This window comes from Panthera leo, chromosome E2, assembly GCF_018350215.1.
Source record: "Panthera leo isolate Ple1 chromosome E2, P.leo_Ple1_pat1.1, whole genome shotgun sequence".
Taxonomy (NCBI): domain Eukaryota; kingdom Metazoa; phylum Chordata; class Mammalia; order Carnivora; family Felidae; genus Panthera; species Panthera leo.
The window spans coordinates 57153873-57180593 of record NC_056693.1 but is presented as its reverse complement, the minus strand read 5'-3'; the positions used below and the strand labels follow the sequence as shown (position 1 = coordinate 57180593).

The following is a 26721-nucleotide window of genomic DNA, read 5'->3' as shown; positions in this document are numbered from 1 at the left end:
GAACTCACGAAGTGTGAGATCATGACCTGAGCCGAAGTCCAATGCCTAACTGACTGAGGCCCCCAGGCGCCCCCAGCAACCACAGTTTCAAGTGTACTTTGCCTTCCGATGAATTTGTAAGTGTTCGATGTTCTAGGAATTTAATGTCCTCCTAACAAAAGAATGACGTTTAAGTTCCGCGTTTACCTGACAACGGGTTCACACTGCCCATTTCCCCATCTTTGCACCCCTTTCCGTGGAGCTTTTTTTTTTTTTTTTTTAAATGTTTATTTATTTATGTAGAGAGACAGCATGAGCAGGAGAAGGGCAGAGAGAGGGAGAGAGAAAGGATCCCAGGCCGGCTCCACACGGTCAGCACAGAGCCCACACGGGGCTCGAACTCACGAAACGGTGAGATCATGAGCCAAAACCAAGAGTCGGACACGTGACCAGCCGAGCCACCCAGGCATCCCCCATGAGGCTTTTTTAGCAGTGTGTTTGGCCAGACAGAGGCAAGACCACATCCTCCTGGGTGATGTGGAGGTTGCAGTGTGGGAAGGCGTTCCAGCAGCCGCCTCCTTTAGCATGTGCAGAGTGGGAGTTGGGGGGCCTTTGGGGATCCCCAACATGCTCACTTTGCAGACGAGGAAATCGGCCGGGGAGGTTATCTCGGTCACAGCTATGTGCTGTGTGTGTGTGTGTGTGTGTGTGTGTGCGCGTGCGCATGTGTGTATAGATCTCCACTAAACCAAAGCACCCGAGTTTCCTGGGCCACCCACTTAGCTGAAGCAGACAGAACCAGCCAGGGCAATTACATTTTTTTCTTAACGTTTATTTATTTTTGAGAGAGAGACAGAGTGCGAGCAGGGGAGGGGCAGAGGGAGAGGGAGACACAGAATCCGAAGCAGGCTCCAGGCTCCGAGCTGTCAGCACGGAGCCCGACGGCGGGGCTCGAACCCGCAAACCGTGGGATCGTGACCTGAGCTGAAGTCGGACGCTTAACCTACTGAGCCCCCCAGGCGTCCCGCAACCAGGCCAATTAAAGGCATGAGCGCAGAGTAGAAATGACGTGCACAAATGTGTATGTATCACGGTAAGTGGGGTGAAAGGTTGATCAGAAAACCGGGCCACTGAATGAAGTGTCTTCTGGGGAAGAAGGGTGGGTTGCTTTTTCAGGAGAACCTGGAAAACGTTGACAGAACTGGGAGTACTCTGGAGGGTGAGTGTAGGAACCTGCCTTACAAGACCCTCGGGGTATGCGTCTTGTCACACACGGTGCGGACACAGTCCGCAGTTCCAGGAGAATCCAGTTTTCAGACCCCGCTGCAAAGAAAGTTCGTGATTCAGTGTGTGTGTGACTTGCTCGCTCGCTCTCCATTTATTTGTAATCCCTGGAGCAAAGCAGATTTGATTGATGTTGGAGTGAAAACGGAGAGCCGTATTTATAGGACGTTATTGACAAGATGTTAATTAAGAATTAGACGTAAATTGGGGCGCCTGGGTGGCTCAGTCGGTTAAGCGGCCGACTTCGGCTCAGGTCATGATCTCGCGGTCCGTGAGTTCGAGCCCCGCGTCGGGCTCTGGGCTGACGGCTCAGAGCCTGGAGCCTGTTTCAGATTCTGTGTCTCCCTCTCTCTGACCCTCCCCCATTCATGCTCTGTCTCTCTCTGTCTCAAAAATAAATAAACATTAAAAAAAAAAATTAAAAAAAAAAGAATTAGACGTAAATAAAATGTAATTAAAAAGACCTATTGAACACCTTGGGTAAGAAGTAAGAGCTGGAGGAGAGCCGATCAGCTGTGCCCAGACACGCGTTCCACGCGTTAATAAATTCAGACACGTACGTGGCTGCCACTGGTCTAGAATGAAGAAAGTGTAAGCAGAGTGAGGAGCAGCCAATGGCCAGAGGCAGGAATGACGTGGCCAATCTGGTGGGGACTGGAAAGTTGGCAGGGCAGGCTGGGCACAGACTGTGGAAGAGCCTCATGGCCAAGAGGAGCCACGAGCCAGGATGCGTCAGGCATGGGCATTTTGGGGGGGGGGGGGGTGACGCCCTTGGGTGGGGGAAGGGGGTCCACATGGAGTTAGCAAGGTTGAGTGCTGGAGCACTCATCCGGGAGCAGCAGTGGGTGCTCTTGGTCCCTGGTTCTTTTCCTGCGATCCCGCCACACTTAGCTTGGCCCCATGTAGCCTTCTCTCCGGTTTGTCCCCAACAGAGCCACCTAGGGGAAGCCCTTCCGCCGGAGATGGTCACAAGACTGTACGATGGCATGCGGAGCCCCGACCTGCCGGGGAAGGCGAAGGGGCCCAGCGAGAGCGTCTCCCGGGAGCAGTTCACAATGTTCCTGTCCCACTTGCTAAAGGGAAGCTCCGAGGAGAAGAGTCTTGTGATCATGAAAATGATTTCTGCCACAGAAGGTCCCGTGAAAGCGAGAGAAGTCCAGAAGGTAGCGAGGCCGCGAGACCCTTTTGGAGGTTTCGTATCCTCACCTGGGGGTTTAGGATAAGGGTGGGGCACAGGGAGATGTCCCCCTGGGGGGGGGGACCCTGGTGAGGTCAGGACCCTGGACAGAGGCCTTGGTGAGCCGGAGCGTGAATGCCCTTTGTGTGATCTCGTCCCACCCTGTGGCCCATGATGGTCGGCATTGAAAAGATAAACGCCCTTCCCTGTGCTGATAGGACGTAGGTCATGGGTCAGGGTGGAAATGTTACTCATGGTAAAACTGTGGTCTTGCAGTTCACGGAGGATCTGGTTGGCTCTGTAGTGCACGTGCTAAACTACAGACAGGAGCTGAGAGGCTGGACCCAGAAGAGGGGCCCGGGCCCCCCGCCCGGGGTGCAGGTGTTGGCCGCCCAGCTCTTCTCCGAGATGGAACTCCGAGGCAAGTGGCCCGTGCGCTCGCCCACTGAGGCCTTGGCGCCTAGACTGGTACCCCGCGGTCTCAGTTACTGTAGCCTTGTCGTGAAGCTTTGAAATCCGTAAACATGAGTCCTCCAGCTCTGTTCTGGATTATCTTCTGGGCTGGCCGTAAGACGTGCCTCGATAGATTTGAAAGGATTGAAATCCTACAAAGTATGTTCTGCAACCACGATGGGATGAACCAGAGGCATTTGGGAAATTCACAAACAGGCAGAAATTAACATAATTGTTTCTACTGTTTCCTCTTGTTCTGCAAGGTCAGTAGTGATGTCCCCACTTTCGTTTCTGATCTCAGTCATTTGAGGCTGTTGATTTTTCTCGATCAGTCTAGCTGAAGGTCTCTCGGTTTTTGGTGGATGTTTTCAGAGAGCCCACTTTTGATACAGTTGGTTTTCTCTGTGTGTTTCTTCCTTCTTTTGTCTCTATCCTAGTCTTTCTTTCGCGGGCTTCAGATTTCGTTTGGTCTACTTTCTTTAGCTCCCTAAGGTTGAAGTTTAGGTTATTGATTCGAGATCTCTCTTCTTTTTCAATATAGGCATTTACAGCTATACATTTCCCTCTAAGCACTGCTTTAGCTGAATCCCATAAGTTTCGGTACATGTTGTGTGTGTGTTCCTTCCTCTTGGTATTTTCTAACTTCTCTTTGATTCCTCCTTTGTTTGGTCTCTTGCTTGCTTAGATGTGTGTTATTTGATTTCTACATGTTTGTGGATTTCCCAAATCGCCTCCTGTTACTGATTTGTAATTTCATTCCATTGTGGTTGAAGAACGTACTTGGTATGATTTCAGCCCTTTTAAATTCACTGAGGCATGCTTTACACACTAGTTTATATGCGGACTATTCCAGAGAATGTGCCATGTGCACTTGAGAATCATGTATATTCTATTCCCGTTGGATGAGAAACCATATGTGTTTGAATTCACTTGGGATTTAAAAATACCTTTTTTGGTTTGGTCTACTTTGAATGAATCCCAATTCATGCAAATGAATCCCTTGGCAAAGTAGATTTGTTTTATACAAGCATTCTTTTATTATAAAGTTGGATTTTAAAACGCATTTTGGAAACAGGTCATATTTCAAAAACCAAGTGGTGAAATTTGGAATTCGGACAGAAGAAGAACAATACGTATAAAATATCAGTGGTCTGTCTTCTGTTACCACCACCATATCGCCTCCATTCTTCGTGGATAAGAGATATAAAACAGGACTGTAGATAGATGTGAAGCATAATTCAGAGTTCGTGAAACCCGTTCTTCCCAGATAAACTGGGGTGGGGGGTGTCCAGTAAGTTACCCAGCCACTACCCTGACTTGCCTGGAGAACATCAGGCTTGGAAAGCTCTGCCAACTGGCTGTGTTGAGTAGAGGCCCTCAGAGAGCGACTTTTGGTGTGGCTGTCTCCGGAACACCCGCTGGAGGGCTTCGGGGCTGGGCCCACGGGTGAGGCCTGGCTGTCTCCTGGGCCTCTGAAGCTCAGCTTGCAGAGGAGAGAAGGTGCGGCTGTCAGATGGTCAAGATCACCGCCGTCCAATAAAAATGGAATGCAGGCACTGAGGCGAGCCACACGTGAAACCGTAAATCTTCCAGTAGCCACGTTGAAAGAGGAAAAAGAAACAGGGGAGTTACTTTTCACGTGTCCAGAGTATACTCTGACATCAGCGGTCACCATAAAAGGTGATCGGGGTATCTTACATTTCTTTTTGGACACCAAATCTTTGGAATCAGGGCCGCATTTTGCACTAACCGCCCAGCTCTGTCCAAATGAGCGTCACGGCAGGTGCTCTGATGGGGGTCGTGGATGTCAGCTGATGCGATGGCCCCACTGGTTGTGTCTCCCCCTCCCCTAGGCAGCGAGGAGCTTCCGGGGCCTCAGCAGCTGGACCGTGACTGTGACCGAGCCGTGATCGAGGACTGGGTGTTCAGGGCCCCCCACGTGGCCACGTTCCTGAGCGTGGTCGTCCACAGAGGCTTTCTCCTCCCGCGCTTGTCCCTCGATCTGGCCCCCCTGGTCCCTGAGCGTCACGTGGACCAGGAGAGGGTGTTTGAGAGCATCCTGGACGTGCCGTCGGTCATCTACGTCAACGCCCACCTGCCCAGGGAGCAGCGACACCGCTGGCACCTGCTCTTCTCGTCTGAGCTCCACGGGCACAGCTTCGCCCAGCTCTGTGGGCGCATCACCCACCAGGGCCCCTGTGTGCTGCTGCTCGAGGACCGTGATGGCCACGTGTTCGGTGGGTTTGCGTCCTGCTCCTGGGAGGTCAAGCCTCAGTTTCAAGGTGAGATTTGGCCCCCAAAACCGCAGGCAGTAGCACGGGGTTTCTTGAGACTTCCGGCCTCGCGGTTGCTGCCTGGGGACCCCCGAGCCGAGCAGGGCGTGAGCGGGGCTTTCTTCTGTGTCCTACCAGTGCGGTTCTGGATGTGGTCAGGAGAAAGGAGACGCTGCCTCATGTGGTCTGGCGCTTCCTGGGTTTCTTCTGTGATTCTGGCAGCAGAGGAAGGCAGAGAGGACAGGGATCCCGACCCCGGATTCAGGCCCAGCGGCAGTGGCCCGGCATTAATAAACCGCGCCGGGTCCGGGCCACGGGGAGGCTGGGGGCTTGGGCTGCTCCTGTCCGATGGGTGTCTCCTCCACGGGCCGCCCCCCCTTCCTGGACAGCCCGTCCCCTGCCCGTGAGTCTGCGTTGCTGCTTCTGTCTTTCCCTTCTGCCCTGGTTTTTCAGTCTTGTGACTTCGTTGTAATTCGAACGCTCTTGATGTGACTTTCCGTGCACTGGACGGCGGTCTTTTAAGGAAATTTTTCCGCTTCCGTAAAGAAAAGTGCTCTGATAAACATTTTTAAAGGACCGTTCATCTCCTGGGCAGCAGGCTGCTCACACACTCAGAAGTGATGTCCCTGCGTGAGCCCCGGCGTGTGGCCCGGGAGGGTCTCCTCGGCTGTGAAACGGGCCTTTCCTGGAGATTCTGGGAGACCCGACGCAGCCCTGTCCTCACGCCCAGGAGCCAAATGGTTAATACCGGCCCTGAACAGGTCCTTAGACATGACAGACGGGGTGGAAAGGCAGTCCCTTGGGGACAGGGACTGCGTGTCTGAACTAGGTCATCTGTTCGTCCCCAGCCTTCTCTCCATGCCACTCTGTGGGGGCCTCCTGACCAGCCCCCTGGTGTCCCTCTCACCTTCCGGTCCATCCATCGTGTCCCAGCGCGTCTGACATGCTGCCCTTCCTCTGAGACCCTGAACGCTGCCCACAGGAGGTCGCCTCTTCTCTCCAGCCTCCTGACCCGCGCCTGTCCCCTGGTGCTTTGTGTGCAGTCTCCCCGGACCCCCTGCAGGCGGCACCCTCCCATCCTCTGATTCGGCACACGCTTCTCTTCCTCTCCCCCCCGACCTGTTGGCATGGCCTCCTCGTTGGGACTCAGCGCAAGGTCACCTCCTCCAGGAAGCCTTCCCAAACGTGGGAGGGCCATGTGCTTCCTGCTCATCCTCTGTCACACTGCACACCTCTGCACACCTTCCTCCACTCCGCGAGCTTCTGCGGGCCGGGACGTCGTGTCCAGGTGGCACAGCTGCCATTGCTGGGTCGGTGGAAGGAGCTGAATCCCTGAGCTCTTGTTTGTTCTAGGATTTGCTTTTCTCTGGGTTTCAGAATGTCCTAGATCTTGAATCCACTTGCTGCCACCAGCCCTTCTCCACTGTGTCCGGGACCCCCAAGACTGCCCACGTGTCAGTGACTCCCTCGGAGCCCCTGCAGGTCTCAGGCTACGGTCCTCCTCGTGGCCGTGATTTATTACGGCAAGAGGACACGGGGGCAAGGTCGGCAAAGGGACAGGGGCCAGCTTCCAGAGCCCTCTCCCCCGGGGTCACACGGGACACGCTCGATTCCCCAGCAGTGAGGCGTGAGAGCACATGTGAGGTGCCGCCCACCAGGGCTGCTCGGTAGGGACTCAGCGCCCCGGGTTTTATCGGGGGGGCCGGTCACGTGAGCGCCCTCTGCCCGGCACGTGCCCAAATCCCAGAGTCCCGGGACGAAAGCAGGTGCTCGCCTCAACCACACCGTTTGCACAAAAGTGTCGGCCCCGGGAGCCACTCTCGCCAGCTCTGGGAGTGGGGGACCCTCCGAGCCCCCAGATGGCGGCTGAGCGACCCTTCTGGGGGCCGCAGTCTCAGCCCTGTTGCGTTAGCTCACCTCTCGTCCCCACCCTCCTTGTCACCGTGTCTGGGGGAACGAATGGGGCATCCTCCCCCCGCCCGGCCCCGCTCAAGGCCTTGGGGGAGTGACAGGTGCTGTCCGCACGGTTGGGGGCTCGGCCTCAGCATTTGGAAGAACACGCCTATGAGTCGCGTGGGCTTCCGCCCCTCCCAGCCCCTTTGGCATTAACTCCAGGCTGTCTCCGCTGGTTTTAATGTTTTATTACCGAACGGGCTTAGTCTTCAGTAAGAAGGGTGGAAAAACGCCAGCTCCCAACTTTCCAACCCCAGTCCGTGCTGTTCCGAGACGTGAGGGCAGAGGTCCAGCAGAGGGCAGCCTCGCGTCCCAGACGCAGGTCAGGTTCAGCGCAGGAGCTGCCCTCACTGCTTGACGTTGCGGGCCTGATGTGTCGTAGCAGCTGCCGAGTCGCTTCCGTTTTGCTTACGTGTCTGTGGTGCGGTGGACAGACCGGCGGCTTTGGGCCGAGCAGACGGTCTCCCCGGTGCTGGGCGGGGGGCTCGCCTTCCCTGGCCTGGGCTCCCCGGCACCGCACGAACTGGTGCTGCGCGGAAAGGCCGCCTGTGAGCGCCGCGGGTGGTGGCAGGTGCTGAACCCACGGCTGTCCCTTGGGTAGCGGGTATCGCTGACGTGACCTAGATGAGCCTTCTCTGGTGGCTTGACGGCTTTGCAGCCGATAATGACTCCTTGGACCTTCGCCCCTAGGGAGGGAGCCCCCACGTGGCCCTCCCGACACGGCCCTCCCCGCGAGAGCACACCCGGATGCCCTTGAAGGAGGCCCCCTGCTGCCGACCACGTGCACTTGGTGGGCCTGTCGCCTCGCTTAGCATCTGGGACCAAGGAAGTGTTGGTGGAAAGCCAGCCTTGGGGTTGCAGGACAAAGTGATGCTTGCACGGGCACCCGGGGCAGCAGGGTAGGACCAGGCAGTTCATCGGCCCGAAAACACCCTGGCCTTCTGGGGCTACGTAAGCCCATGGACTCAAGCCGGAGTCTTTCACCTGGAGTAAAGCCCTCTGTCGTGTGGCCCCAGGCTCATCTGTCTTGTCCTCTGACCCCGGCGCTCACAAACCCCGCAGTGTGGCCAGGGGCCCCTCGGTTCCCTGCCTGCCCATGTCTTGTCCCAGCACGGGGTCCCTCCTCCGGGAAGTGCTTTCTCTCAGCCGCCTCTGGTTCAGGATGTCCCTCGTGACCTTGGGTCCACCCCCCTCTCCTCGTGGATCTCTCTGGATTGGAGGCCCAAGGGTTTCCTGCCCAGACTCTGCCAGCTGAGGTATCCCCCCCCACCCCGCCCCGCAGAGCCCTCTGGGACTCGAACCCCCTTTCATATCCACCCTCAGCATTCATGCTGCCGGACTGCTCCTTCCCACGTCGTGAGCGGCCCGACCCCAAAGTACTGGCAGCTGGTTGTTGAGTTTCTTGTACAGGTGATTTGATATCAGGTGCCTTCACAATGTCCCCGGGGAGCCAGGCCTCAGGGCCGCGTTCTCACAACTGTGGGGAGTATCCCTTGTTTGGTCCCCACCCAGGGAGGTCCCTGGGCAACCCCCCCCGCCCCCCTGGCCTCCATCCCTGTCCGTGGTGCTGACGGTGCTGGTGGAGAGGAAATCGCTGCGGGCAGGAGGGAGACCCTGAGCCTTAGGATGCTGGTCATTTCCAGAGTGTTGACCACCGTCTTCCCTGAGGGGCACACACACGTCCACACTCGTGCCCGGAGGGGAGGCAGAGGGTCGCGGCAGCCCGTGTGTTCCCTTTCCGGCCGCAAGTGCCCCGGGGGCCGCTGTGCACCTGCAGGCTTTCCCCCCCCCCGCCCCCGGAGGACGCATTCCTTCAGGCTGGGGACACATCCACTCAGTGTCACGTGCCCACTGGAGGGGGCTGTGCTGGCGAGGCTCCTGCGTGAAGGGGAGACTGCTCTTTTGACTTGAGTGTACTCGGTGGGGGAGCAGCGGCCGATTCCCCTTCTGTCTTCCTTGGTGAGAGCTGGAAGGTGTCCCCAGCAAGCCGCTGGTATGCTCACCACCACCCCCCCCACCCCTGCCCTGAGCTCACCTCTGGGTGCCCGGAGGTGGGGGGCTGGTGGGGGGACAGCGAGAAGGCCCGGCCTCTGCGGGGTCTGGGACCTGCCCACTGACCCCTGGTGGCCACAGTCCCAGTGTGCGGTGAGCTCCAGGGGCACAGGAAGACCTGTGTGCAGAGTTTGCCTTGTGAGCTGTGGCTTTTTTGTAGTCCCTGCTTGTCCTGGTGCCCAGCTCACATTGGTGACCCTGCTTGTCCACACCCTGCTCACTTTCAGGGGACGACAGGTGCTTCCTGTTCTCCACCTCCCCCCGCATGGCTGTGTATACCTCCACGGGCTACAACGACCACTACATGTACCTGAATCACGGGCAGCAGACCATCCCAAACGGCCTGGTAAGGACTTGAGGAGAGCAGGGGATGTGCCACCTTGGTGCTGTCCTTCCCGCAGCGGGGCCAGTCCCGACGTGCCCAGGCCGACGCTCTCCCCACGAGCCAGGGGAGCCGTATGCGCTGGGTCGCGTGCGTGGGCCGTGTTCATTCTGCACGGGTCTCTGTGCTGGCGTGACAGCTGGGACGGAAGTCTCTCCTGCACGGTCGGGGTGTGTGTCAGTGGCTGGTGTGCAAACAGTGGACGCGGCCAATTTTCCTGGGGTCAGCTGGCCGGCCTGTGGCCTTTGTGGCTGGCCATGAGCTGGGGGAGGGGCACGCCCCGACCTGGGTCCGGCCCCGGACCCATCGGGCATTGTCAGTGGGCGACTCACAAAACCGGGGCTCCGGTCAGGGTGAACACACCTACTATCTGCTCTGTGCTGCGGCCCGAGACTGAGCCACAGGACGAAGAGGATGGGGGTGAAGGCCAAGGGTGGGTGGGGGGAGTGAGAGCTGGGTCGGGTGCCCACCAACGGGCCCCCACCTGTACCTGTGAGCCAGCTTGGTTCGCGTGACAAACGGGTCCCCTGCCAGCTCCCCAGCCTGTCTCTTTTCTCTGCTTCTTAACACAAAGCAGCTTTCGGGAAACTCCAGCTCTGTGCTCGCGGGTCCACCTTGTCCCGACGGAGACGCCCCCGTGTTCCTTCCCAGGCTGCTGCAGGGCCCCCGCGGGGCCGCCTGAGGACCCTGGAAAGGGCAGTTGGGTGGTTTCCGGAGCAGCACCCAGTGGGTCCTCAGTAATCAGCCCGAGAGAGAGGCAGCCCTGAGAGTCGGCAGCTCCTGCTGTGGTCTGTCGCTCAACTTCAGTCGCCGGCCACCAGGGGCGCCAGAGGGCGGAGGTGGCGGGGACGTCGGGGAAGCTCATCGGGGAGACTGACTGGCAGTTCGGTCCCCCGGCCGCCTGCTGAGCGTGACCGTGGGGGGGGGGGGGGAGGGGCGCGGAGAGAACGGGCATGAGTCGCCCCGGGTCTGCTTCCTGTGTCTGGTCCCTGCGGTCGCCCGCACCCCGTAGGCGACGTGCAGTGTCCCGGTCTGAGCGAGCCAGGCACCTGTCCGGGGGTCCAGACGCGGATTTTCCAACCTCGGGATCCGTGCTGACCTCTCGCCTCCTCCTTTCGCGGTTGGGGTCTCGGGGCCGTGGCCTCCGGTTTTGGGCCTGCTCTGCTGTCATTGGGCCCCGGGAGGAGGCGCTGCGATGACCGTCTTAGCGGCTTGGGACGGGTGCCGGGATGCTGAAATTTCCACGCTGTGTGTGTGTTTTGCAGTTAAAAAAGGCGGAGGAAAACCGCATCCGCCTCTGAGCCTCTGAGCCGCCTGGTCTCCGTCTGGGGCTTAAGGCAGGTGCGGGCGGGGCGTCGGACGGAGGAGGCGCTGACGCTCGGCCCCCACCCCCCTGCAGGGCATGGGCGGACAGCACAATTACTTTGGGCTGTGGGTTGATGTCGATTTCGGGAAAGGACACAGCAAGGCCAAGCCCAAGTGCACCACGTACCACAGCCCTCAGCTGTCCGCCCAGGAGGACTTCCGGTTTGAGAAGATGGAGGTGTGGGCAGTGAGCGAGGCGCCGGGCTCGCAGCAGGTGAGCGCGGGCCGTCGCTCCGCGTGTCATGTCTCCGCGGGCCCTCTCACCTCCCTGCATCTCTGCACTCCGCGTGCTGTCTCTCCCCTCTCCACGTGTCGCATGTCGTCTCTCTGTGGGCCATCGCTCCTCTCTCCACGTGTCGCCTGTCTCTCCGCGTCTCTGCTCTCTGCATGTCGTCTGTCGTCTCTCCGTGTGCTGTCTGTCCGCTCTCTGCGCGCTGCCCCTGTGCTCCTGCATCTGGAGGCGCTTTATCCGGAACTCATTCCCAGCGGCTGCTGCTGGACGGAGAGATGCCCGCGGGTGAAGGGCAGAGCTCGGAGTCCTGTCGGGCTCCGTGCGGTTTGGTAGAGGAAACCGGTTCTGGAACAGGTTCCTGCCCCAGGTGGGAACCCCGGGCGGGTGCACAGCCCGTCTGCAAGATGAGGGGGCTCTGGGGTTCCTTCTCGTTCCAGGGTCCTGCGATGGGCCCTCTGCCCCTCATGACCCCCAATGATGGTTCCCAGGCTGGGGGGCACCTCACTGAGGGTGCCAGAGCCCCCACTGTGTTCTCCTTGTGGCCAACAGTGGGATACTGATCCTGCTGTCATGAGCTTGAAGTCAGCAGGATGTTCCTGCTTGTCCCCGGCTGTCGGGGAGATGCTCACCTCCCTTCCCTTCTTCCCAAGGCCCAGAGGAACAGGAGCATCCTGGCTGTGGACCCTGAGGCCCAGGCGCTGCTGGAGATCATCGGGCGCCCTCGCCACAGCCAAGGGCTCCAGGACGCCCCGGAGGATGAGTGAGGAGCCCCCCGGGCTCGGGCCTCCCCAGAGCTGGATCCCGGCTGCCCTGTGCAGGGCATAGCCTACAGACCCCTCCCTCTGTCGCACGTGCTCAAGTTCAACACAGAGCCATGCTGGTCACGTCCGGGACCACCCGGAACGCAGTAAAATTCCTTTGCTGCCGTATACGGACTGGTCAATGCCTCTCCCAGAAGTCCCGAGAGCCAGCAACCTGGTCCTTGTGTTGTTTCTTGCCGAGGCATTCCGGGGACACAGACGCCGAGGCCTCTGCTGGAGTGGGCATTTGATGGTCACGTGCCTTCCTGCAGCGCAGGACGGGTTCCAGATGCCGGGGGTGCTTAGCCTCTGCTCAGGACCCTGCAGCCGAAACCGTGCCTTGATGTTGCATTTCAGCTGGTCAAGGGCAGAGGCATTGGGGTGTGGGTCTCCGCGCTTTTGGGGAGTAGCTTCCCCTGACATGAAATTTCTGTGTTGATAAAGCAGCACAAACAGTGCGCTGGGAGGGGTGGGGGCGGGGAGAGCCAAAGACTCGGGAGAGAGCAGGTGTCCCCGTGCGACGGGTCCTCAGTGGTTTGCAACCGGTTCCACATCCGTCCTTCTCAGCTGGTTTTAAAGGAGCCTGTGCCATGATCTACGGATCACTGCCGAGGTGTGGTTCTGTCACCGATTTAAACGTGGGCAGGGCGGAAGCCCCGCCACGTCCCGTCGCATAGACTGGTGGTGAGTCGCTGGGAAGTACTGACCCGGGTTCCTGACCCTGGCACCGCCTCCTCGGTGTCGCCCCCTGGCCCAGAGCAGCTCCCAGAGGGGGGGGTGACGGGCCATTCGATAGCAGGGACTCACTCTGAACCAACTCGAGTGACCCCGGCCGCTAACTGGGATCTAGGTCGGTGTCTGAGACGGGCTGGAGGAAACTAGCCTCACTGAGAAGTCCTTCCCCAAAGAGCTGTGTGCTCGTCTCCAGAACACGTATCTCTTCTTCGCCTCTCTCGCCGTAGACTTTTCACCTTCTGCAGATCTGACGAAGAACGTGACCCCTTATGATCGACATCGCCGGATTCTAAGCCGTCGTCAACTGAGCTGTGGGCATTTTTCAGCTTCTGCTTTTGCTGCCAGGAGGCTCCTCCAACTTTACACTCGGCAGTTACCCCCCGGCCAAGCAGGGGGCCTTGCAACCTAGCTTCCAGAAGGCACGCGCGTGTCTGGCCAGCGCGCAGAGGGACAGTGCTCTGCTGTCAGACTAAGTCTGACACAGACTTAGTCACTGCTGATTCTGCTTAAAAAAGCCGGCTTTTAATAAGCTCCTCTGGTACGTTGTATGCTGTCCTCAGCTGCTGGGATCCCAGGCACAGGACATTAGGATCCTCAGATCTCTCTGTAGTAAGTTCTATTTATTACCGTAAATCCGAAGAGTTAGGTAGGTCCTGCACCTTCCGTTTGTTGAGGAATTTGCTTTCACGGAAAGGAAACTAGGGGCGCCTGGGTGGCTCAGTCGGTCGGGCGTCCGACTTCAGCCCGGGTCACCATGTCAAGGTTCGTGGGTTCGAGCCCCGCGTCGGGCTCTGTGCCGACAGCTCGGAGCCTGGAGCCTGCTTCCGATTCTGTGTCTCCCCCTCTCTGCCCCTCCCCCACTCACGCTCTGTCTCTCTCCAAAAGGAACAAATATAAAAAATATTTTTTTTGTCAATGCAACTCCATACCTTACTAATAACAGGTCTGTTGGTATCTGTACCTTAAATACCTTCGCTGCTGCCTCTGTTTGTGGCTGTCAGAGAGGGTCAGACTTGGTCGGCCTGCTTTCCTTCCTTGTGCTCATTCTCATCAGAGTTCAGATTACAGCCCAGGGTCTGTCTCCCAAGACGGCACCCTCACACGAGGAAGGGCGGGCGCCTCCGGGCGCTCGGCAGCCTGGGGTCGGGGTGGGGGGGGGGGCGTTCAGCCTTCCGGTGACCTCTTTTGGTGCGAGGCTCTCCGCACACAGACCTGCTCTCTGCACACGCGCCACCGGGCCTGGGAAGCATGTGGTTTTAACGAATGAAGAGTTGGTTCCTTGGTGCAACAGGAGTAAGAATTGGGGACCCGTGGTTTCCCCTTGAGTGAAGACCAATGAGGGCCCCAGAAGGTGCTCGAAGGAGGAGGCAAAAGCATGTCGTTTGTGGTGCGACCATGGCTACTGTTAGCTTTTTCCCCACCGCGTTTCCTTTACTTAAAAAAATGGCCAGAGGTGTACACGGTAAGGAAGCTTGAAACACGCAGGCTTACATCTCCGTCCAGCTCTTTTCCTCCCCGGGAGGCAGAGCCACTCATGAGAAAACCACGAGGGGACTCCTTGCACACCCGGCGTCACTGTGTTTTCCGCGACGGCGTGTCCCCTGCACTTAATTTTTTTTGGTGGAGATCACTGAGTCTCCCCATCTGTGATTTTTGTCGGGAAGAAGAAACTCTTAGAAGTTGAATGGTTGGATCCAAAAAATGCCCCTTTAGAGGCTGACACATGAGCCAACCTCTTTTGAGGTTTTATAGCCCTGCCGTACGGGAGCACCTGTTTGCTGCATTGGTGTGGACACTGTGTTAAAACTTCGTTTTCGTGGACCTGATCACGTCTCAGCTTTATTTTTTCAAAAGCCGTCTGTGTCCTGCCCTCCTGGTGTCCTAGGGTGTCGGTTTTCTTCTGAATGATGTGCAAGAGTGCTTTTTGGAACGAAGCAAAGTAGCTGGTGACTTGCATGCCAAGTATTTTTCTCCAGTTTGTCGGACTTGATTTTTCTATATGTGAATTTCGCATTTTGTCCCATTTGGCCAGCGTTTCCTCTGACGGCTTCTGAGATTAGTGGTATGCTTGGAAAGTTTTGTGCCCACTCTGTGATGTAAAAAAAAAAAAATCCTGTTTTCTGCTGCTGCCCCTCTGCTTTGCATTTTTCCTTCTAAATTTTTGATCCATTCAAAACGTATTTAAGGTTGTTTTTTTTTTAATGTGTTATTTATTTTTGAGACAGAGGGAGAGCGTGAGCAGGGGAGGGGCAGAGAGAGAGGGAGACACAGACTCCGACGCGGGCTCCAGGCTCCGAGCCGTCAGCCCAGAGCCCGACGCGGGGCTCGAACCCACAGACCGCGAGATCGTGACCTGAGCCAGAGCCGATGCTTAACCGACTGAGCCACCCAGGCGCCCCCATTCAAAACGTATTTTCAAATGTACCTCTATCTTGTCCCAAAATAAATTCCAGTATCTTTTATATTAAGTGGTACATTTCTCTCCCACTGACTTAGAAGTTCTACTGTCTCTCTCATCACCTGAGTGTCTCTTTGAACTTGAGTCTCTACCTCATGCTTTAAGTCGTGGTGTTTTGTGATAAAAAATGCCAGAGCTGTTCCCCGATGACTTCCGGGTTTCTTTTGGAATGTTCCTCCCTATGCCTGCCTGTTGATTTTTCTCCGACGGCTGGTAACCCTTCTAAAAAGTTTGATGGTTGCATGTTGGAGACCGCATCGAACGTAGATTGGCACAGGCAGGGCAGACATCTGGCGGATGTGGCTTCCTCCTGTCCCCGAGGATGGGAACATCGAAGTTTGCGATGTAGATTTTGTCGTTGGGATCGGCACTGTATATGGATTTTTTTTTTTCCTCCTGAGGATTGTTTAAACATAGGAAAGCCCTTGATCTTTCTACCTAGTTTTGTACCCCAGCTACCTTGCTGAATTCTTTGGTCTGGGGGTTTTGAACCTTGGGCCTCAGAATTCTCTAGAAAGCCTCCTGAGGTGCAGATGGCAGGGCTGGGGAGGGACCTGAGAGTGGGCCTTTGTAAGGAGTCCCCAGGCTTAGTGTTTTGGCCCTGTGATTTCTTCTTTTTCCGTCCAGCCTTATTGAGATCTGACGGATACAGGAGTCTGTGCAAGTTTGCGAGGTAGGTACATACAGCGTGTTGAATGCAATTGTTAACGATTGTGTACCTGGAAATGGGGAGAATTTCCCTACTCTGCACTTTCTAGGCCTTTTATTCTTTTAATTGTATCAGCAAATTCTTTAAGAACTTCAATAGCAGTGATAGGCCCTCACCATTCCTGACTTTGATGGAAATGCACCTGGTCATTTACCGTGAAGCACGGTGCTTTTCAGATACATTTCCACGTAAAGGAAGGATCCATCTGTATTTACGTTAAAAGTTTCCGTCTAGATGGGGAATGTTATAAAAAGGTTTTCCCTCTTAAATAAGGAACCCAAATCAGTAGGGCTCCAGCTGCTGAGCAGTGTTTGTATTTATTTTTTCTTTAATTTTTTAAATGTTTTTATTTGAGACAGACAGAGACAGAGCGTGAGCAGGGGAGGGGCAGAGAGAGAGGGAGACACAGCATCCGAAGCAGGCTCCGGGCTCTGAGCTGTCAGCACAGAGCCCGACGTGGGGCTCGAACTCACTGCGAGATCATGACCTGAGCTGAAGTCAGACGCTGAACCGACTAAGCCACCCAGGCGCCCCAAGCTGGTTTGTATTTAAACTGCCAAGCCTCGAATGTGTGAATTCAGTTCGACTGGGTTCAGTACTTGTGTGTTGAAATAGGTTAGTCTGGGGCGTCTGGGGGGCTCAGTCGGTTAAGAATAAAATCAATTCTGACGATTTTTTATATCCTGGTAAGTTTTTCATCTTATGCAAGTTTTCAAGTTAACTTACGTACGTTTGACCAGTTACGTGAAATCTTTTGAGCTGTGGCTTTTTACTTCCATTTTTCCTACATTATGTTGTAGCAATTCTGTTTTTCTTTTAAATTAATTTTGCTTTTATAGTATCTCCTGCTGTTTGTTTCTTTTTCTAATTTGAGTTGATTGTTAAGTTCCTACATGAAGAATGGAAGTAAATGCGTATATAGAGGTATCACTTTTCTCTTTGAGCTCCGCCTTCTTTGGTAATACTCTATAGACTCTGATAGATGTGTTCTGTGTTCGTGGTTGGCTTCTAGATTTTGTTAAATCTTTATTTCTCTTAGAGAGACACACACACAGGGGAGGGGCAGACAGAGGGAGACGCAGCATCCGAAGCAGGCTCCAGGCTCCGAGCCGTCAGCACAGGGCCCGACGCGGGGCTCGAACTCACGAACCGTGAGATCGTGACCTGAGCCGAAGTCGGAGGCTCAACCGACTGAGCACCCCCCCAGGCGCCCCCGTACTCAGAGCTTTCCACTTGGAGCCAAGAGTTTAAAAATTTTTGTGGGCTGGAGAATTCTCCTACAAATGGGGCTGTTCACTTTCAGTTTTAATAAATAGTAATTAGGGGAGTCACCTATGTCCTGTCTACTTGGGATTGTGGTTTTAGTTGTGCCCTTTGCTGTGACCAGGTAGAGTCCCTGAATGAATTCCCTGTGTGTCTTCCTACATTTGCCGTACGGCGCCCTGTGAGTGTGGATGTCGAGTTGCCGTGTGCCCGTTGGATTTTCAGTGGTGAATATATCTCGTTGAATTCCCTGCCCTGCCTTCCCTCATGCTTTTGGCCTCGATCTTAATCTTGCCTGCCGTTAATGATGTCACGCCGCTGTGTGTGTTGCTTGGAGTTTGCCTGGTATATTTTAGCTTGATTTTTCGGAGTCTTTTTTTTCTTATAAACTTTATTTTGACGTAACTTGAATCGACCTAGAGGCTGCAAAACCGGTGCTGAGAGTTCCTGGGCGCTCCTCTCCCAGCTTCGCCTAATGAAAACATCTTCCCTAATCAGAGCACAGCCACCCAAGCAGGACACTGGCATCGGCACGATATTAGCAACGACGCATAGACCTTATTCGAATGCCGCCAGTTTTTCCAAAGCCCCTGCTTTCAGGCACACTCAAGGCTAGGGGCACAGTCTTCCAGATGGCAAAGTCTGCCCAAGCCTCCCGACACCCACTACGCGGTCCGAGGGCCCCCCAAGTCGCCCTCAGGTTGGACAGTTTGCTGAAGAGACAGAACTCACCGAAACCTGTTGGGCTGTTGGTCAGGCTTGTTACGGGGGAGGATACACATCAGCGCCAGCCGCGGGGTGGACCGGCAGTGTTCCAAGAACAGAGTTTCTGGTCATCCTCACTGAGCCCGACGGTGGTCTTGGGGACCCCTGCCATCAGTCCTGGGAAACTTGATCACGTGTAGAGATTGACGTGACCCTCGCTACAGTCAGGATCCAGAACTGTCCCATTTGCCTCCCAAACTCCTTCCTGCTCCCCCTCTTCCAGTCCCGCCCTCCTAACGCTGACCCCTGACAACCTGTCATCCACTCTGTCACCTTAATTGTCACTTCGAGGATGTTAGGTATAAATGGAACCGTACCATACGTCACCAGTAAGACGGGTTTCTGCCACTCGGCGTGACACCCAGGGGACACACCCAGGATGCGACGTGGACGCTCCTGAGCCCTCCACTGTGGGGGGGCCGCTCGTTGGCAGAAGGAGGCGTGGGTGGTTGTAAGATGCGGCTCTTACGAGTGACGCTGCCGTGGGCACGAGGGTCTGTGCCTAGAGTGGCGAGGCTGGGTCACAGGCTAAGCGTGTGTTTGACCAGATGGGACGCCATCAGCCTGTTCTCCAGAGCGGCTGTGGTACCTCCCCGCCCTGCGACATGTCCGGGCACCGGTTGTCCCACATCCTCGCGCCCTCAGCGTCCTGGGCATGTTTTTAGCCGTTCGGAGAGGTGTGTTTACTGCCTCTATGCCCTCTTAAGAGCTTGTGCCCTTTTTCTGTTTTTTTTTGTTAAATTTTAATTTTTTTTTTTTTTTAATTTTGGATCAGAGTCGATTGTTGGGTTTGTGATTTGAAAATACGTATTTTCCAGTCTTTTTTTTTTTTTTTTTTTAAATTCTCTCCACTAGTGACTTTCATGGGCAAAATGCTTTCACTTTTGGTGGAATCAGTTAGTTTTTTTTCCTGGATTAAAAAAACTTTTTTTTTTTTTTTTTTATTCAAGCCTCATTTACCATGTTAGGTTAGTTGCAGGTATAGAGCACAATGATTCAACAATTCTCTATATTTCTTGGAGTTCTTTAAGGTCTGTACCTAAATTTTTTTTTTTTAATTCCAGTATAGTTGGATTGCAGAGTGATGTTAGTTGCAGGTGTACAAGACGGTGACTCAGCCCTTCTGTACGTCACCCCGTGCGTCTCATGGTAAGTCCTTACCCATAATCCCCTTCACCTGTTTCACCCATTTCCCCGCCCTCCCCTCCCTCCAGTGACATCAGTTTGTTCTCTGGAGTTAAGAGCCTGACTTTTGGTTTGTCTCTTTTGTTCTTTGTTCGTTCGTTTGTTTGGTTTTGACTGCACTTAGGCGCGAAATCATAGGACACGTGTCTTTGTCTGACTTATTTCACTTAGCGTTATACTCTCTAGGCACCCGTGTAGCTGCAAATGGCAAGATTTCATTCTTTTTATGGCTGAGTACTCTTCCAGTGTGTGTGTGTGTGTGTGTGTGTGTGTGTGTGTGTGTGTGTGTGTACCCCACATCTTGATCCATTCATCGACCGAAGGACATCGGGGCTGATTCGTATCTCAGCTATTGTAAATAATGCTGCAGTAAACATAGGGTTGTATATATCTTTTTGAATGAGCATTTTTGTTCTCTTTGGTTCCTCACAAAATTAAAAATAGAATTACTGTGTGATCCAGTAATTCCCCTACAGGGTATTTTCTCAAATTTTCTTACCTTTTAGGGATGGTCTTGTGGGGTCATGTCTAAGAACTCTGCCTAACCCGGATCCCAAGGATTCTTCTGCCCCGTTTTTCTGTTTTGGCCTGTGGCTCATGTTGAGTTCATTTGTGTGGCGGGCGTGAGGTCTGAGTCGAGGGTGGCTTTTCTCGGCCGCAGATGTCTGTCCCCACACCATTAGCTGAAATGACCATCTTTTCTTCATTAACTTGCTTCTGGATTGGTGTCTTAGAAGTCACAAGGTTTCTTTTTTGGGGGATCGGTTTTAACTACATCCCTGTCCTCACACGTTCTAGGATTACTCGGGTTCCTGCCTTTTCAGTGCGTGTTAGTAGCTTGTGGTTTTCAAGGAACTGGTTCATTTCCTCTAACTTGTGAATTCACTGGAGGGGGCTCTCATGATAGACCCCCTCCGTTCCTAACAGAGGTCATGTGTGTCTCCCTTTGGTAAACCTTTAGCAAGACTGGCGATCTTATTGGTATTTTCAAAGAACGAGCTTTTGATTTCTACCCGCGTCGTTGACTTCACTGATCTCTGCTCTTTCCTCTGTGTATTTTGGTGAATGTCCCTTTGCTGTTGATGGGTGGGTGTTTTACAAGTGGAAATCCGGCTAAGTCTTCTGTATTTTGATGAAAAGATGCCTGTATAGTCTGACGTATTCGTTGGACTTGATGGTTGGCGTTGTGTCTAGTTTTTAGTTGTTTCCCCTTAGCACTTGTTTATTTCATCTCTTAATTTGCAATCTACCTCGGGCTATCGTGGACGGTAGAAATACGGGTGAAGGGTACTTTCTGATGTCGTAGTCTAAGTATCGGTCGGCCGGGGTGGGTCTTGATTATTTTTTAAGGGGAAGCACGTTGCTTGGACGCGTCCTGACTCAGAGTCGAGCTGTGCACAGGCTTGTGCGCGGGGCAGGTGTCGGCCTGTCTCTCTGAGGGGTCATCAAGGGTTGGCAGCTGCTGGGCAGGTACCATCCTTGTGCGAGTGGCCTCCCCCTCCAGGCAGCCTCTCGATCATGTTTCTGCGGGCCCGGCACATGTGCGTGTCCCCATTTAGCTGTGGGGTCATGTGTGGGGGCTGCAGAGGACAGTGCAACCCAGGCCGTAAATCCTACTTCCAAGGAATCGGAACTCTGCCTGGCAGCTGCAGGGGTCCACTCTGACCTCCCTCACCCTGGCCTGGCCCAGATGGCCGGCCTCACAGCCACCGTGGCTGGTGTGAGGGTTATTTTGTGGGTCAATTTCGCCCAGCCGTGGGGCCAAACAGTAGTCTAGATGTTCCCATGAGCTCTGTTTCTCGGGGGTGATTAACATTTATATCGGTAAACTTTGAAGAGAGCGGGTTGCCTTCAGAGGGCGGGTGAGCCTCATCCAGTCCCTTAAAGGCTTAAGAGAAGGGTCCGGGATCCCGGAGGAGGAGGGGAGCCCGTCTCTGCCTGGAGCTGCCCGGGAGACCCCGCCTGCCCGAACACAGGGGACGGGCCAGCCTGACAGTCGCGTGGGTCACTTTGTTAAAACAAGTCTCTATTCCCTCCCCCTCCTGTTGGTTGGGTTTCTCTGGAAAAGGCTAATAACTGGGGGGCGGGGTTACAGCCGTGGCCTCATTTCACGAAAGCTGGGGCTCCACGGCTGGGTCTGCGTGGCCGGTTCCTGCCCCCTGTGGGCTCTGCCATCTTGGAGCTGGGCGGACAGGCCTGTGGTAAGACCGGCCCCGGGGGCTCACGCTCAGGGGGCTGGCAAGCACCCCGGTCCCGGTTCCAGAGGGAAAAGGCCAGGCCTTCGCTGAGGCCACCGGGGCGTGACTCTCTTGCCCTAGATGGGTGGGTCGTGAACGAATGGCTGCGTGGGGATCCCCCCGGGGCCACCCGTAGGAAAACCACTTACCAGGCACCTGCAGAGCCCTTAACAAAAGGGTACAAAGCCCCCCACTTTACGGTCGAGGACACGAGGCCTCTTCCTCGTGCGGGAGCTGCTGTGGCACAAATACGTGGGCAGACGTGGTTAAGAAAAATCACTGTGATTTAATAAATAGCAAGGTGTTGCCGTGCGGTCTCCAGAGCTCAGCCGGAGAGGTTGGGGTGGACGCGGGCCCGGGCCCAGGCTTCCTGCCGGTTTCCCAAGAAGCAGATCAGGTGAGGGACCTACCACACGGTGTCCTAAAAGCGTGCCTCGGGAGGGGGCCTGGGGGAGGGCCACAGTCACATAAAAATATAGATTATTGAGGGGTTGGACGCAGGCGGGGGCCGCTATGCATCTTCCTGGTGAACCTGGGCTTTCTCGGCTCTGGAACAGAACTTTTCGCATAGTTTGAGCAGCTCTGACAAAATGAACACGGATGAAGCCAGTGCGGTTAAAAGCAACAAGTCTGCAAAAAGGTGAAAAGAAGATGGGGGTCAGAGTGCACGGTGCCACCCTGAGGCGCCCTTCCCCACGTCTCGGCTTTGCTCGCAGAGAGCCCAGAGGTGAGGGGCGAGGACCCGAGGGGCGAGGACCCGGGAGCCGAGGACCAGGACTTCCCGTCCCGGGAGGGACGGATGTCCGTGCAGCTCCACAGGACCACCCCGTCCTTCCAGGGGGCTCGGGGCTGGGGTGGGGGTGCGCTACCCCCTCCGGCAGTAACAGGACCCTCCCCCATCCATCCTGAGGGCAGACACCCCCCACCCCGGCCTCGTGCTCTGAGCAGTCGTGTCCAGCACCTCCGAACCGACCGTGTCATGACCTGTGGCCATGACCTACGCCGGCCTCCCCCCCTGCTGGCTCCCACCACGTAAGTGGCTCCGGTCACTGCTGTTGCTCAGGTACCCTCCTCCCCCCACCCCTCCCCTCCTCCCCCCACCCCTCCCCTCCTCCCACTTGTGTGCTCTGTTAGCTTCAGGCAAAGGCGGCCAGTCACCCCAGGCAGCTCACAAAGAAAAGGCTGGAATCGCGTCCGCCTGGGTGGGGAGGCAGGGGAGCCCCAGGTTCCACCCCGGGGCAGGTGCGCTCGGGGCCCTGGACGGCCGCGGTCATTGAATCATGTTGTGTTTAGCCCGAGCTGCTGGGTGGCCCGCTCCCTGTCTTGGGGTCAGCGGGCGCCCAAGACCCACGAGCCCCCTGCCAGCGGGGGCAGAATGAGCCCGGACTGTGACCCGCCATGGTGCAGCCCCCGGGGCCTTGCTGCGTCGCTCTGAGCCGCCAGCCCTGGGACGGGGGGGCCGGGAGGCCGTGTCCCCTTCTGCCCCCGGTGGCCCTCCCGGTGGAGGTGCCTCATCCTCTGGTTCCCCGTGTACTCCATGACCCCATCACATCGCCCTCCCACCCCGTGCGGCCGGCCGGGCACACGTAGGGACTTCGCACCTGGAAAACCGCATGTCGGCGCCCCGGCGGCAGGTGCCGGCCTCTGCTGACCCCTCACGTCCCCGCCCACTCACCGAGGGCACCCAGGTTCTCCGTCTGGAAGATCTTCTGCAGGGGCGGGATGTAAATCACGGCCAGCTGGCCCAGAATGGAGCCCAGCACCGAGTACAGGAACATGGGGTTCCGCAGAAAGCCGATCTCAAATATCAGCTTGGTCTGTGGGAGGAGAAGGGCACGTGTCAGCCGGGTCACAAGCCACGGCTCAGACGGCGATGCTTACAGAGGCCTACTCGGGCCGCGGCCGCACCATTCGTCCCCGAGAGCGCGACTGGGTCCCACCAGGAAGGGAGGGCAGCCCAGGGCTCACCTGAGAGCGGCAGGTCAAGGCGTTGAAGAGGTCGAAGAACACAAAGCAGGTGAAGGTCATGGTCGTGGTACGCGGGGTGCTCGCCTTGTCTGCGGGGATCTGGAACACAGAGGAGCGCGGGGTGGGCGGGCCCCGGGAAGGGGGGGTGCTTCTCGTGATGATGAGCACGGAGGGAGCAGGAACTCGAGGGGCCCGGACGGCCCAGCAGAGAGCGGCTCCGCTAGGAACTGACCACGACTGCCCCCTGGGCTGGAGTAAGAGGGGTGTCTCACGACCCCCGCCCCCGAGCTGAAACCCTGCACAGGTAAAGGGAGCATCCCTTCCTGCAGCAGGGGCCATTGTCTCCTGGGACAGGACAGGGCTATAGCTGCATCCACTGAGTGTCATGGACAGAGGACGCACACCCTCCCTGGTGCTGCTGTAGGGACCTGAGGCAGGTCTCCTCCCGGGCCTGGCCTGGAGCCAAGGTGAGAACCTTCCCTGCCTGAGGGGAGGCGGGTCCTTCCTGCCCGAGCTTGTCATTGTCCCAGGGTTCCCCGCAGATGCCCTGGCCGGGGTGGCGTGAGTTGGTGCCTGACTCCAGAGCCCCTGGGGGGCCCCCCCACACTGAGGCCCACCGTGCTGGCACAGGAGGGCCTGGGTCCCCTTCCCGCAGGTGGAGCACAGGCTGGACACGGGCGGCCACACCACCTTCCCGGGCAGGTGAGAACTGGGGAAAACGCAAGGCCCCTCCTCTGGGGGGCGGGGCTGGCGAAAAACAGAATCTGCGGTGGTCCCGTGTCCTGCCCCCACTCGCCTGGGTCTCCACCGAGAGCACCGCGTGTCAGCACGGGGGCCCCTGGAGCCGCCAAAAGGTGGCCCCTAAGCTCCCTCAAATAATAACCTCCAGGGAATAAGACGGACTTCCTTCTAATAGATTGCAAATTGTTTCCTGGTGACCATAGAAAGCGGCAGGGGCATCGGGTCCCTTTTAGAACAAAATGATTTCTTTTCCCTGCCCGGGGAAGGGTAGGGGGGCCTCCTATCCTTCCGCCTTGTCCCACCTCTGCAAAGTCAGCTCCTGGTCCCCCGCCTCCCCCCTCAGGGACAGCCCCCTGTATGTGCACCTGTCTCCCCAGTCAGAGCCGGAGCCCCAGGCGCCCGGGCGGGGACCATCCCCGGTGCTTGGTGCACAGCCGCTAGGCTCCCACCACAGGGGCTGAGTGAATACAGGCCGAGCCAGTGAGAACTTGCCCCACCTCTTTCCAGAAGATAAAGAGGGTCCCGCTGATGATGACAGCAGCCGACAGGAGGATTTTCAGGATCAGGGCTTTGCTGAGAATCGTGTCCTTGACGTTCCGCGGTGGCTGTCGGAGGGCATCTTTGTCAACCGGCTCTACCCCCAGGCTGCTCGGAACAAGACAGGGGAACCTTGACATAAACCACGAGGACACTTAAAGTGCTGAAGCTGTACAGGCTCTCAGGTCAGCCCCGAAGACACAGCACAGAGGGCGCTTTGGCCAAGTGCCCCCAGGTCGTTGGCAGGCGCTCGGTCCGGTCCCACTCTTAGGGGGGCTTCTCCGTCCTTGCTGGAAGCCCGCCCCTCACATCCTCTGCCCTAACCCCTTCCAGGGTTCCCACCCTGCCGGCCTGGACCCCAGGGGCAGCCACACACCCGTCCCTGAGCACGGCAGAGGAAAACCACCCCCCAGCCGACCACACCACCGTCCCGAAGCCACTCTGGGTCACCCCTCATGATCGCACAGCTTCCATCACAAGGGGACGCCCAGCAGGCTGGAGAAACGGGGTCCAGACGCCGCCCCCCAGAGACCCGCCTTCAGCCAACTGCGCAACAGCGGGACTGGGGTTAGACCAGCGGAAGACGGGACGCGGGGCACCGAGGAGGAAGCCGGCTGCAGATACGGCTGCGGCCAGCTTGCCTCCCGGCCCTGCTCCCAGGGTGTGAAGAGGGACCTCCCCCTGGGCCCGGAGGGACAAAGCGGGACTCCTGCCCTCAGCGGCGACAACTGTGATAATTCATGGTAACATATATGTATCACATTTATATCACACACACACATATAATCAACAGCATGTACTGTGTGCTCGAACCCAGTGCCTCGCTTGTTCCTGGACGTCTGGCTCCCCGACTCCGAAGGTGGTTCTTCCTCCTGCCCGTTCAGCTACCCTCACCCTCCCTTCTCACCCATCCACCCAGCAACTAACTCGCCGACCACCTACTGTGTGCCAAGCACCGTCCCGGGAGCTGGGAAATGCTACAAGGAACAAAAACCTTGCCATAGGGGAAACGGGTCATAATCAGATAAACACGGACATACGTATTTTCTCCTCTAGGGACAAATAAAGCAGGGTAAGGAGGGAGAGCCCGGGGGCTGCTGTTAGAGCAATCACGGAGGACATCTCCCAAGTGGGGACGTGAAGAGAGGGACTGAGGCCTGGAGTCACCCAGGGAGCACATCCCCCCCTCCGCCGCCCGCCCCGGCTGCCCATGCAGGTGCTTCCCCCCATGCCCAGGGCATCCCGCTGGCAGTCTTCCCCACAGTGCGCCACACTCCGGCTTTGCAGGACTCCCGGGGACGGTGTCCCGTACTCGGTGCAAGGGACCCGAGGCGGCGGAGCCTCGCGGACAGCCCGGCGCCTCACCTCTGCGCCGGTGGCCCGTCCATGATGATGTTGATCCACAGGATCTGCATGGCGTTGAGCGGGCTGGGCAGGTCGCACACGGTGGACAGAGTGATGAGGCTCAAGGCCGAGATGCTCCTGCGGGGGGGCACACACCGGGCACCGTCGATGGCTGCACGCCGGACGCACACGCAGCCCGACGGCCCTCGGAGACGCCGGCCTTGACTTACGTGCTCAGCTGAAACCGCACGAAGTTTTTGATGTTATGAAAAATCCCCTTGCCTTCCTCCACCGCGTTCCTGCAAGAGGACAGAGTGTTTCTTTGCAGAGGGCCCGCTGGGAGCGTTTGGGCACCTCCGGCAGCCGTCGGAGGGAGCGATGGTGTCACCGGAGGTGGCCTCGCACACAGGTGCCCCTTCCCTTTCCCCCCCGCTGGTGGCTCCAGGACAGAGAGGTAGAGGAGGACGGTGGCCTGACCAGCACCACCCGCCGCGGGGGCCTGGGCCTCAGGCCATGAGCACCCTCTGTACGAAGACCATAGATTATTCTCCCGCCTGAGCCCAGGGACCCCGCCCTCACCCGGGACTTGGGAAGCACTGAATGCAACCCAGAGATGCATCTGGACGACAGGCACAGCAAGACCGATCAAACCTGCTAATTCGCCCCAGGGGTGTGGCATGGCGGGGAGAGAATTAGGAGGCTGAAAACTCCATCCTTGGTATTTTTAGAAAACTGTAGAAGTCCTTTAAAAACCTTGATTTTGAGGGGCGCCTGGGTGGCGCAGTCGGTTAAGCGTCCGACTTCAGCCAGGTCACGATCTCGCGGTCCG

General features: G+C 56.9%; 2 protein-coding genes across 4 annotated transcripts in view; one reads left to right on the top strand and one right to left on the bottom strand.

Annotated features, from left to right (window-relative positions):
- MEAK7 (MTOR associated protein, eak-7 homolog) overlaps window positions 1-23033 on the top strand; it is a 29217-nt gene extending 6184 nt beyond the window's left edge. The window contains exons 3-12 of one of the 3 annotated variants that reach the window (XM_042917949.1): window positions 2196-2426; window positions 2717-2861; window positions 4747-5175; window positions 9399-9517; window positions 10953-11132; window positions 11801-13294; window positions 17240-19029; window positions 21600-21699; window positions 21874-22334; window positions 22596-23033. In XM_042917949.1, coding sequence (XP_042773883.1) covers window positions 2196-2426; window positions 2717-2861; window positions 4747-5175; window positions 9399-9517; window positions 10953-11132; window positions 11801-11914 — 1218 coding nt within the window. In that variant the 3' untranslated portion in view covers window positions 11915-13294; window positions 17240-19029; window positions 21600-21699; window positions 21874-22334; window positions 22596-23033. Of the gene's footprint in view, window positions 1-2195; window positions 2427-2716; window positions 2862-4746; window positions 5176-5304; window positions 6004-9398; window positions 9518-10952; window positions 11133-11800; window positions 13449-17239; window positions 19030-21599; window positions 21700-21873; window positions 22335-22595 lie in introns of those variants that run through there. The other 2 variants (XM_042917947.1, XM_042917948.1) reach the window with 2 other exon arrangements.
- The window catches only part of ATP2C2 (ATPase secretory pathway Ca2+ transporting 2), a 62659-nt gene continuing 57572 nt past the window's right edge, over window positions 21635-26721 (bottom strand). The window contains exons 22-27 of the mRNA XM_042917930.1: window positions 26123-26191; window positions 25914-26030; window positions 24509-24656; window positions 23271-23369; window positions 22978-23119; window positions 21635-21932 (exon numbers count right to left, since the gene is read on the bottom strand). Coding sequence (XP_042773864.1) covers window positions 21814-21932; window positions 22978-23119; window positions 23271-23369; window positions 24509-24656; window positions 25914-26030; window positions 26123-26191 — 694 coding nt within the window. The 3' untranslated portion in view covers window positions 21635-21813. The remainder of the gene's footprint in view (window positions 21933-22977; window positions 23120-23270; window positions 23370-24508; window positions 24657-25913; window positions 26031-26122; window positions 26192-26721) is intronic.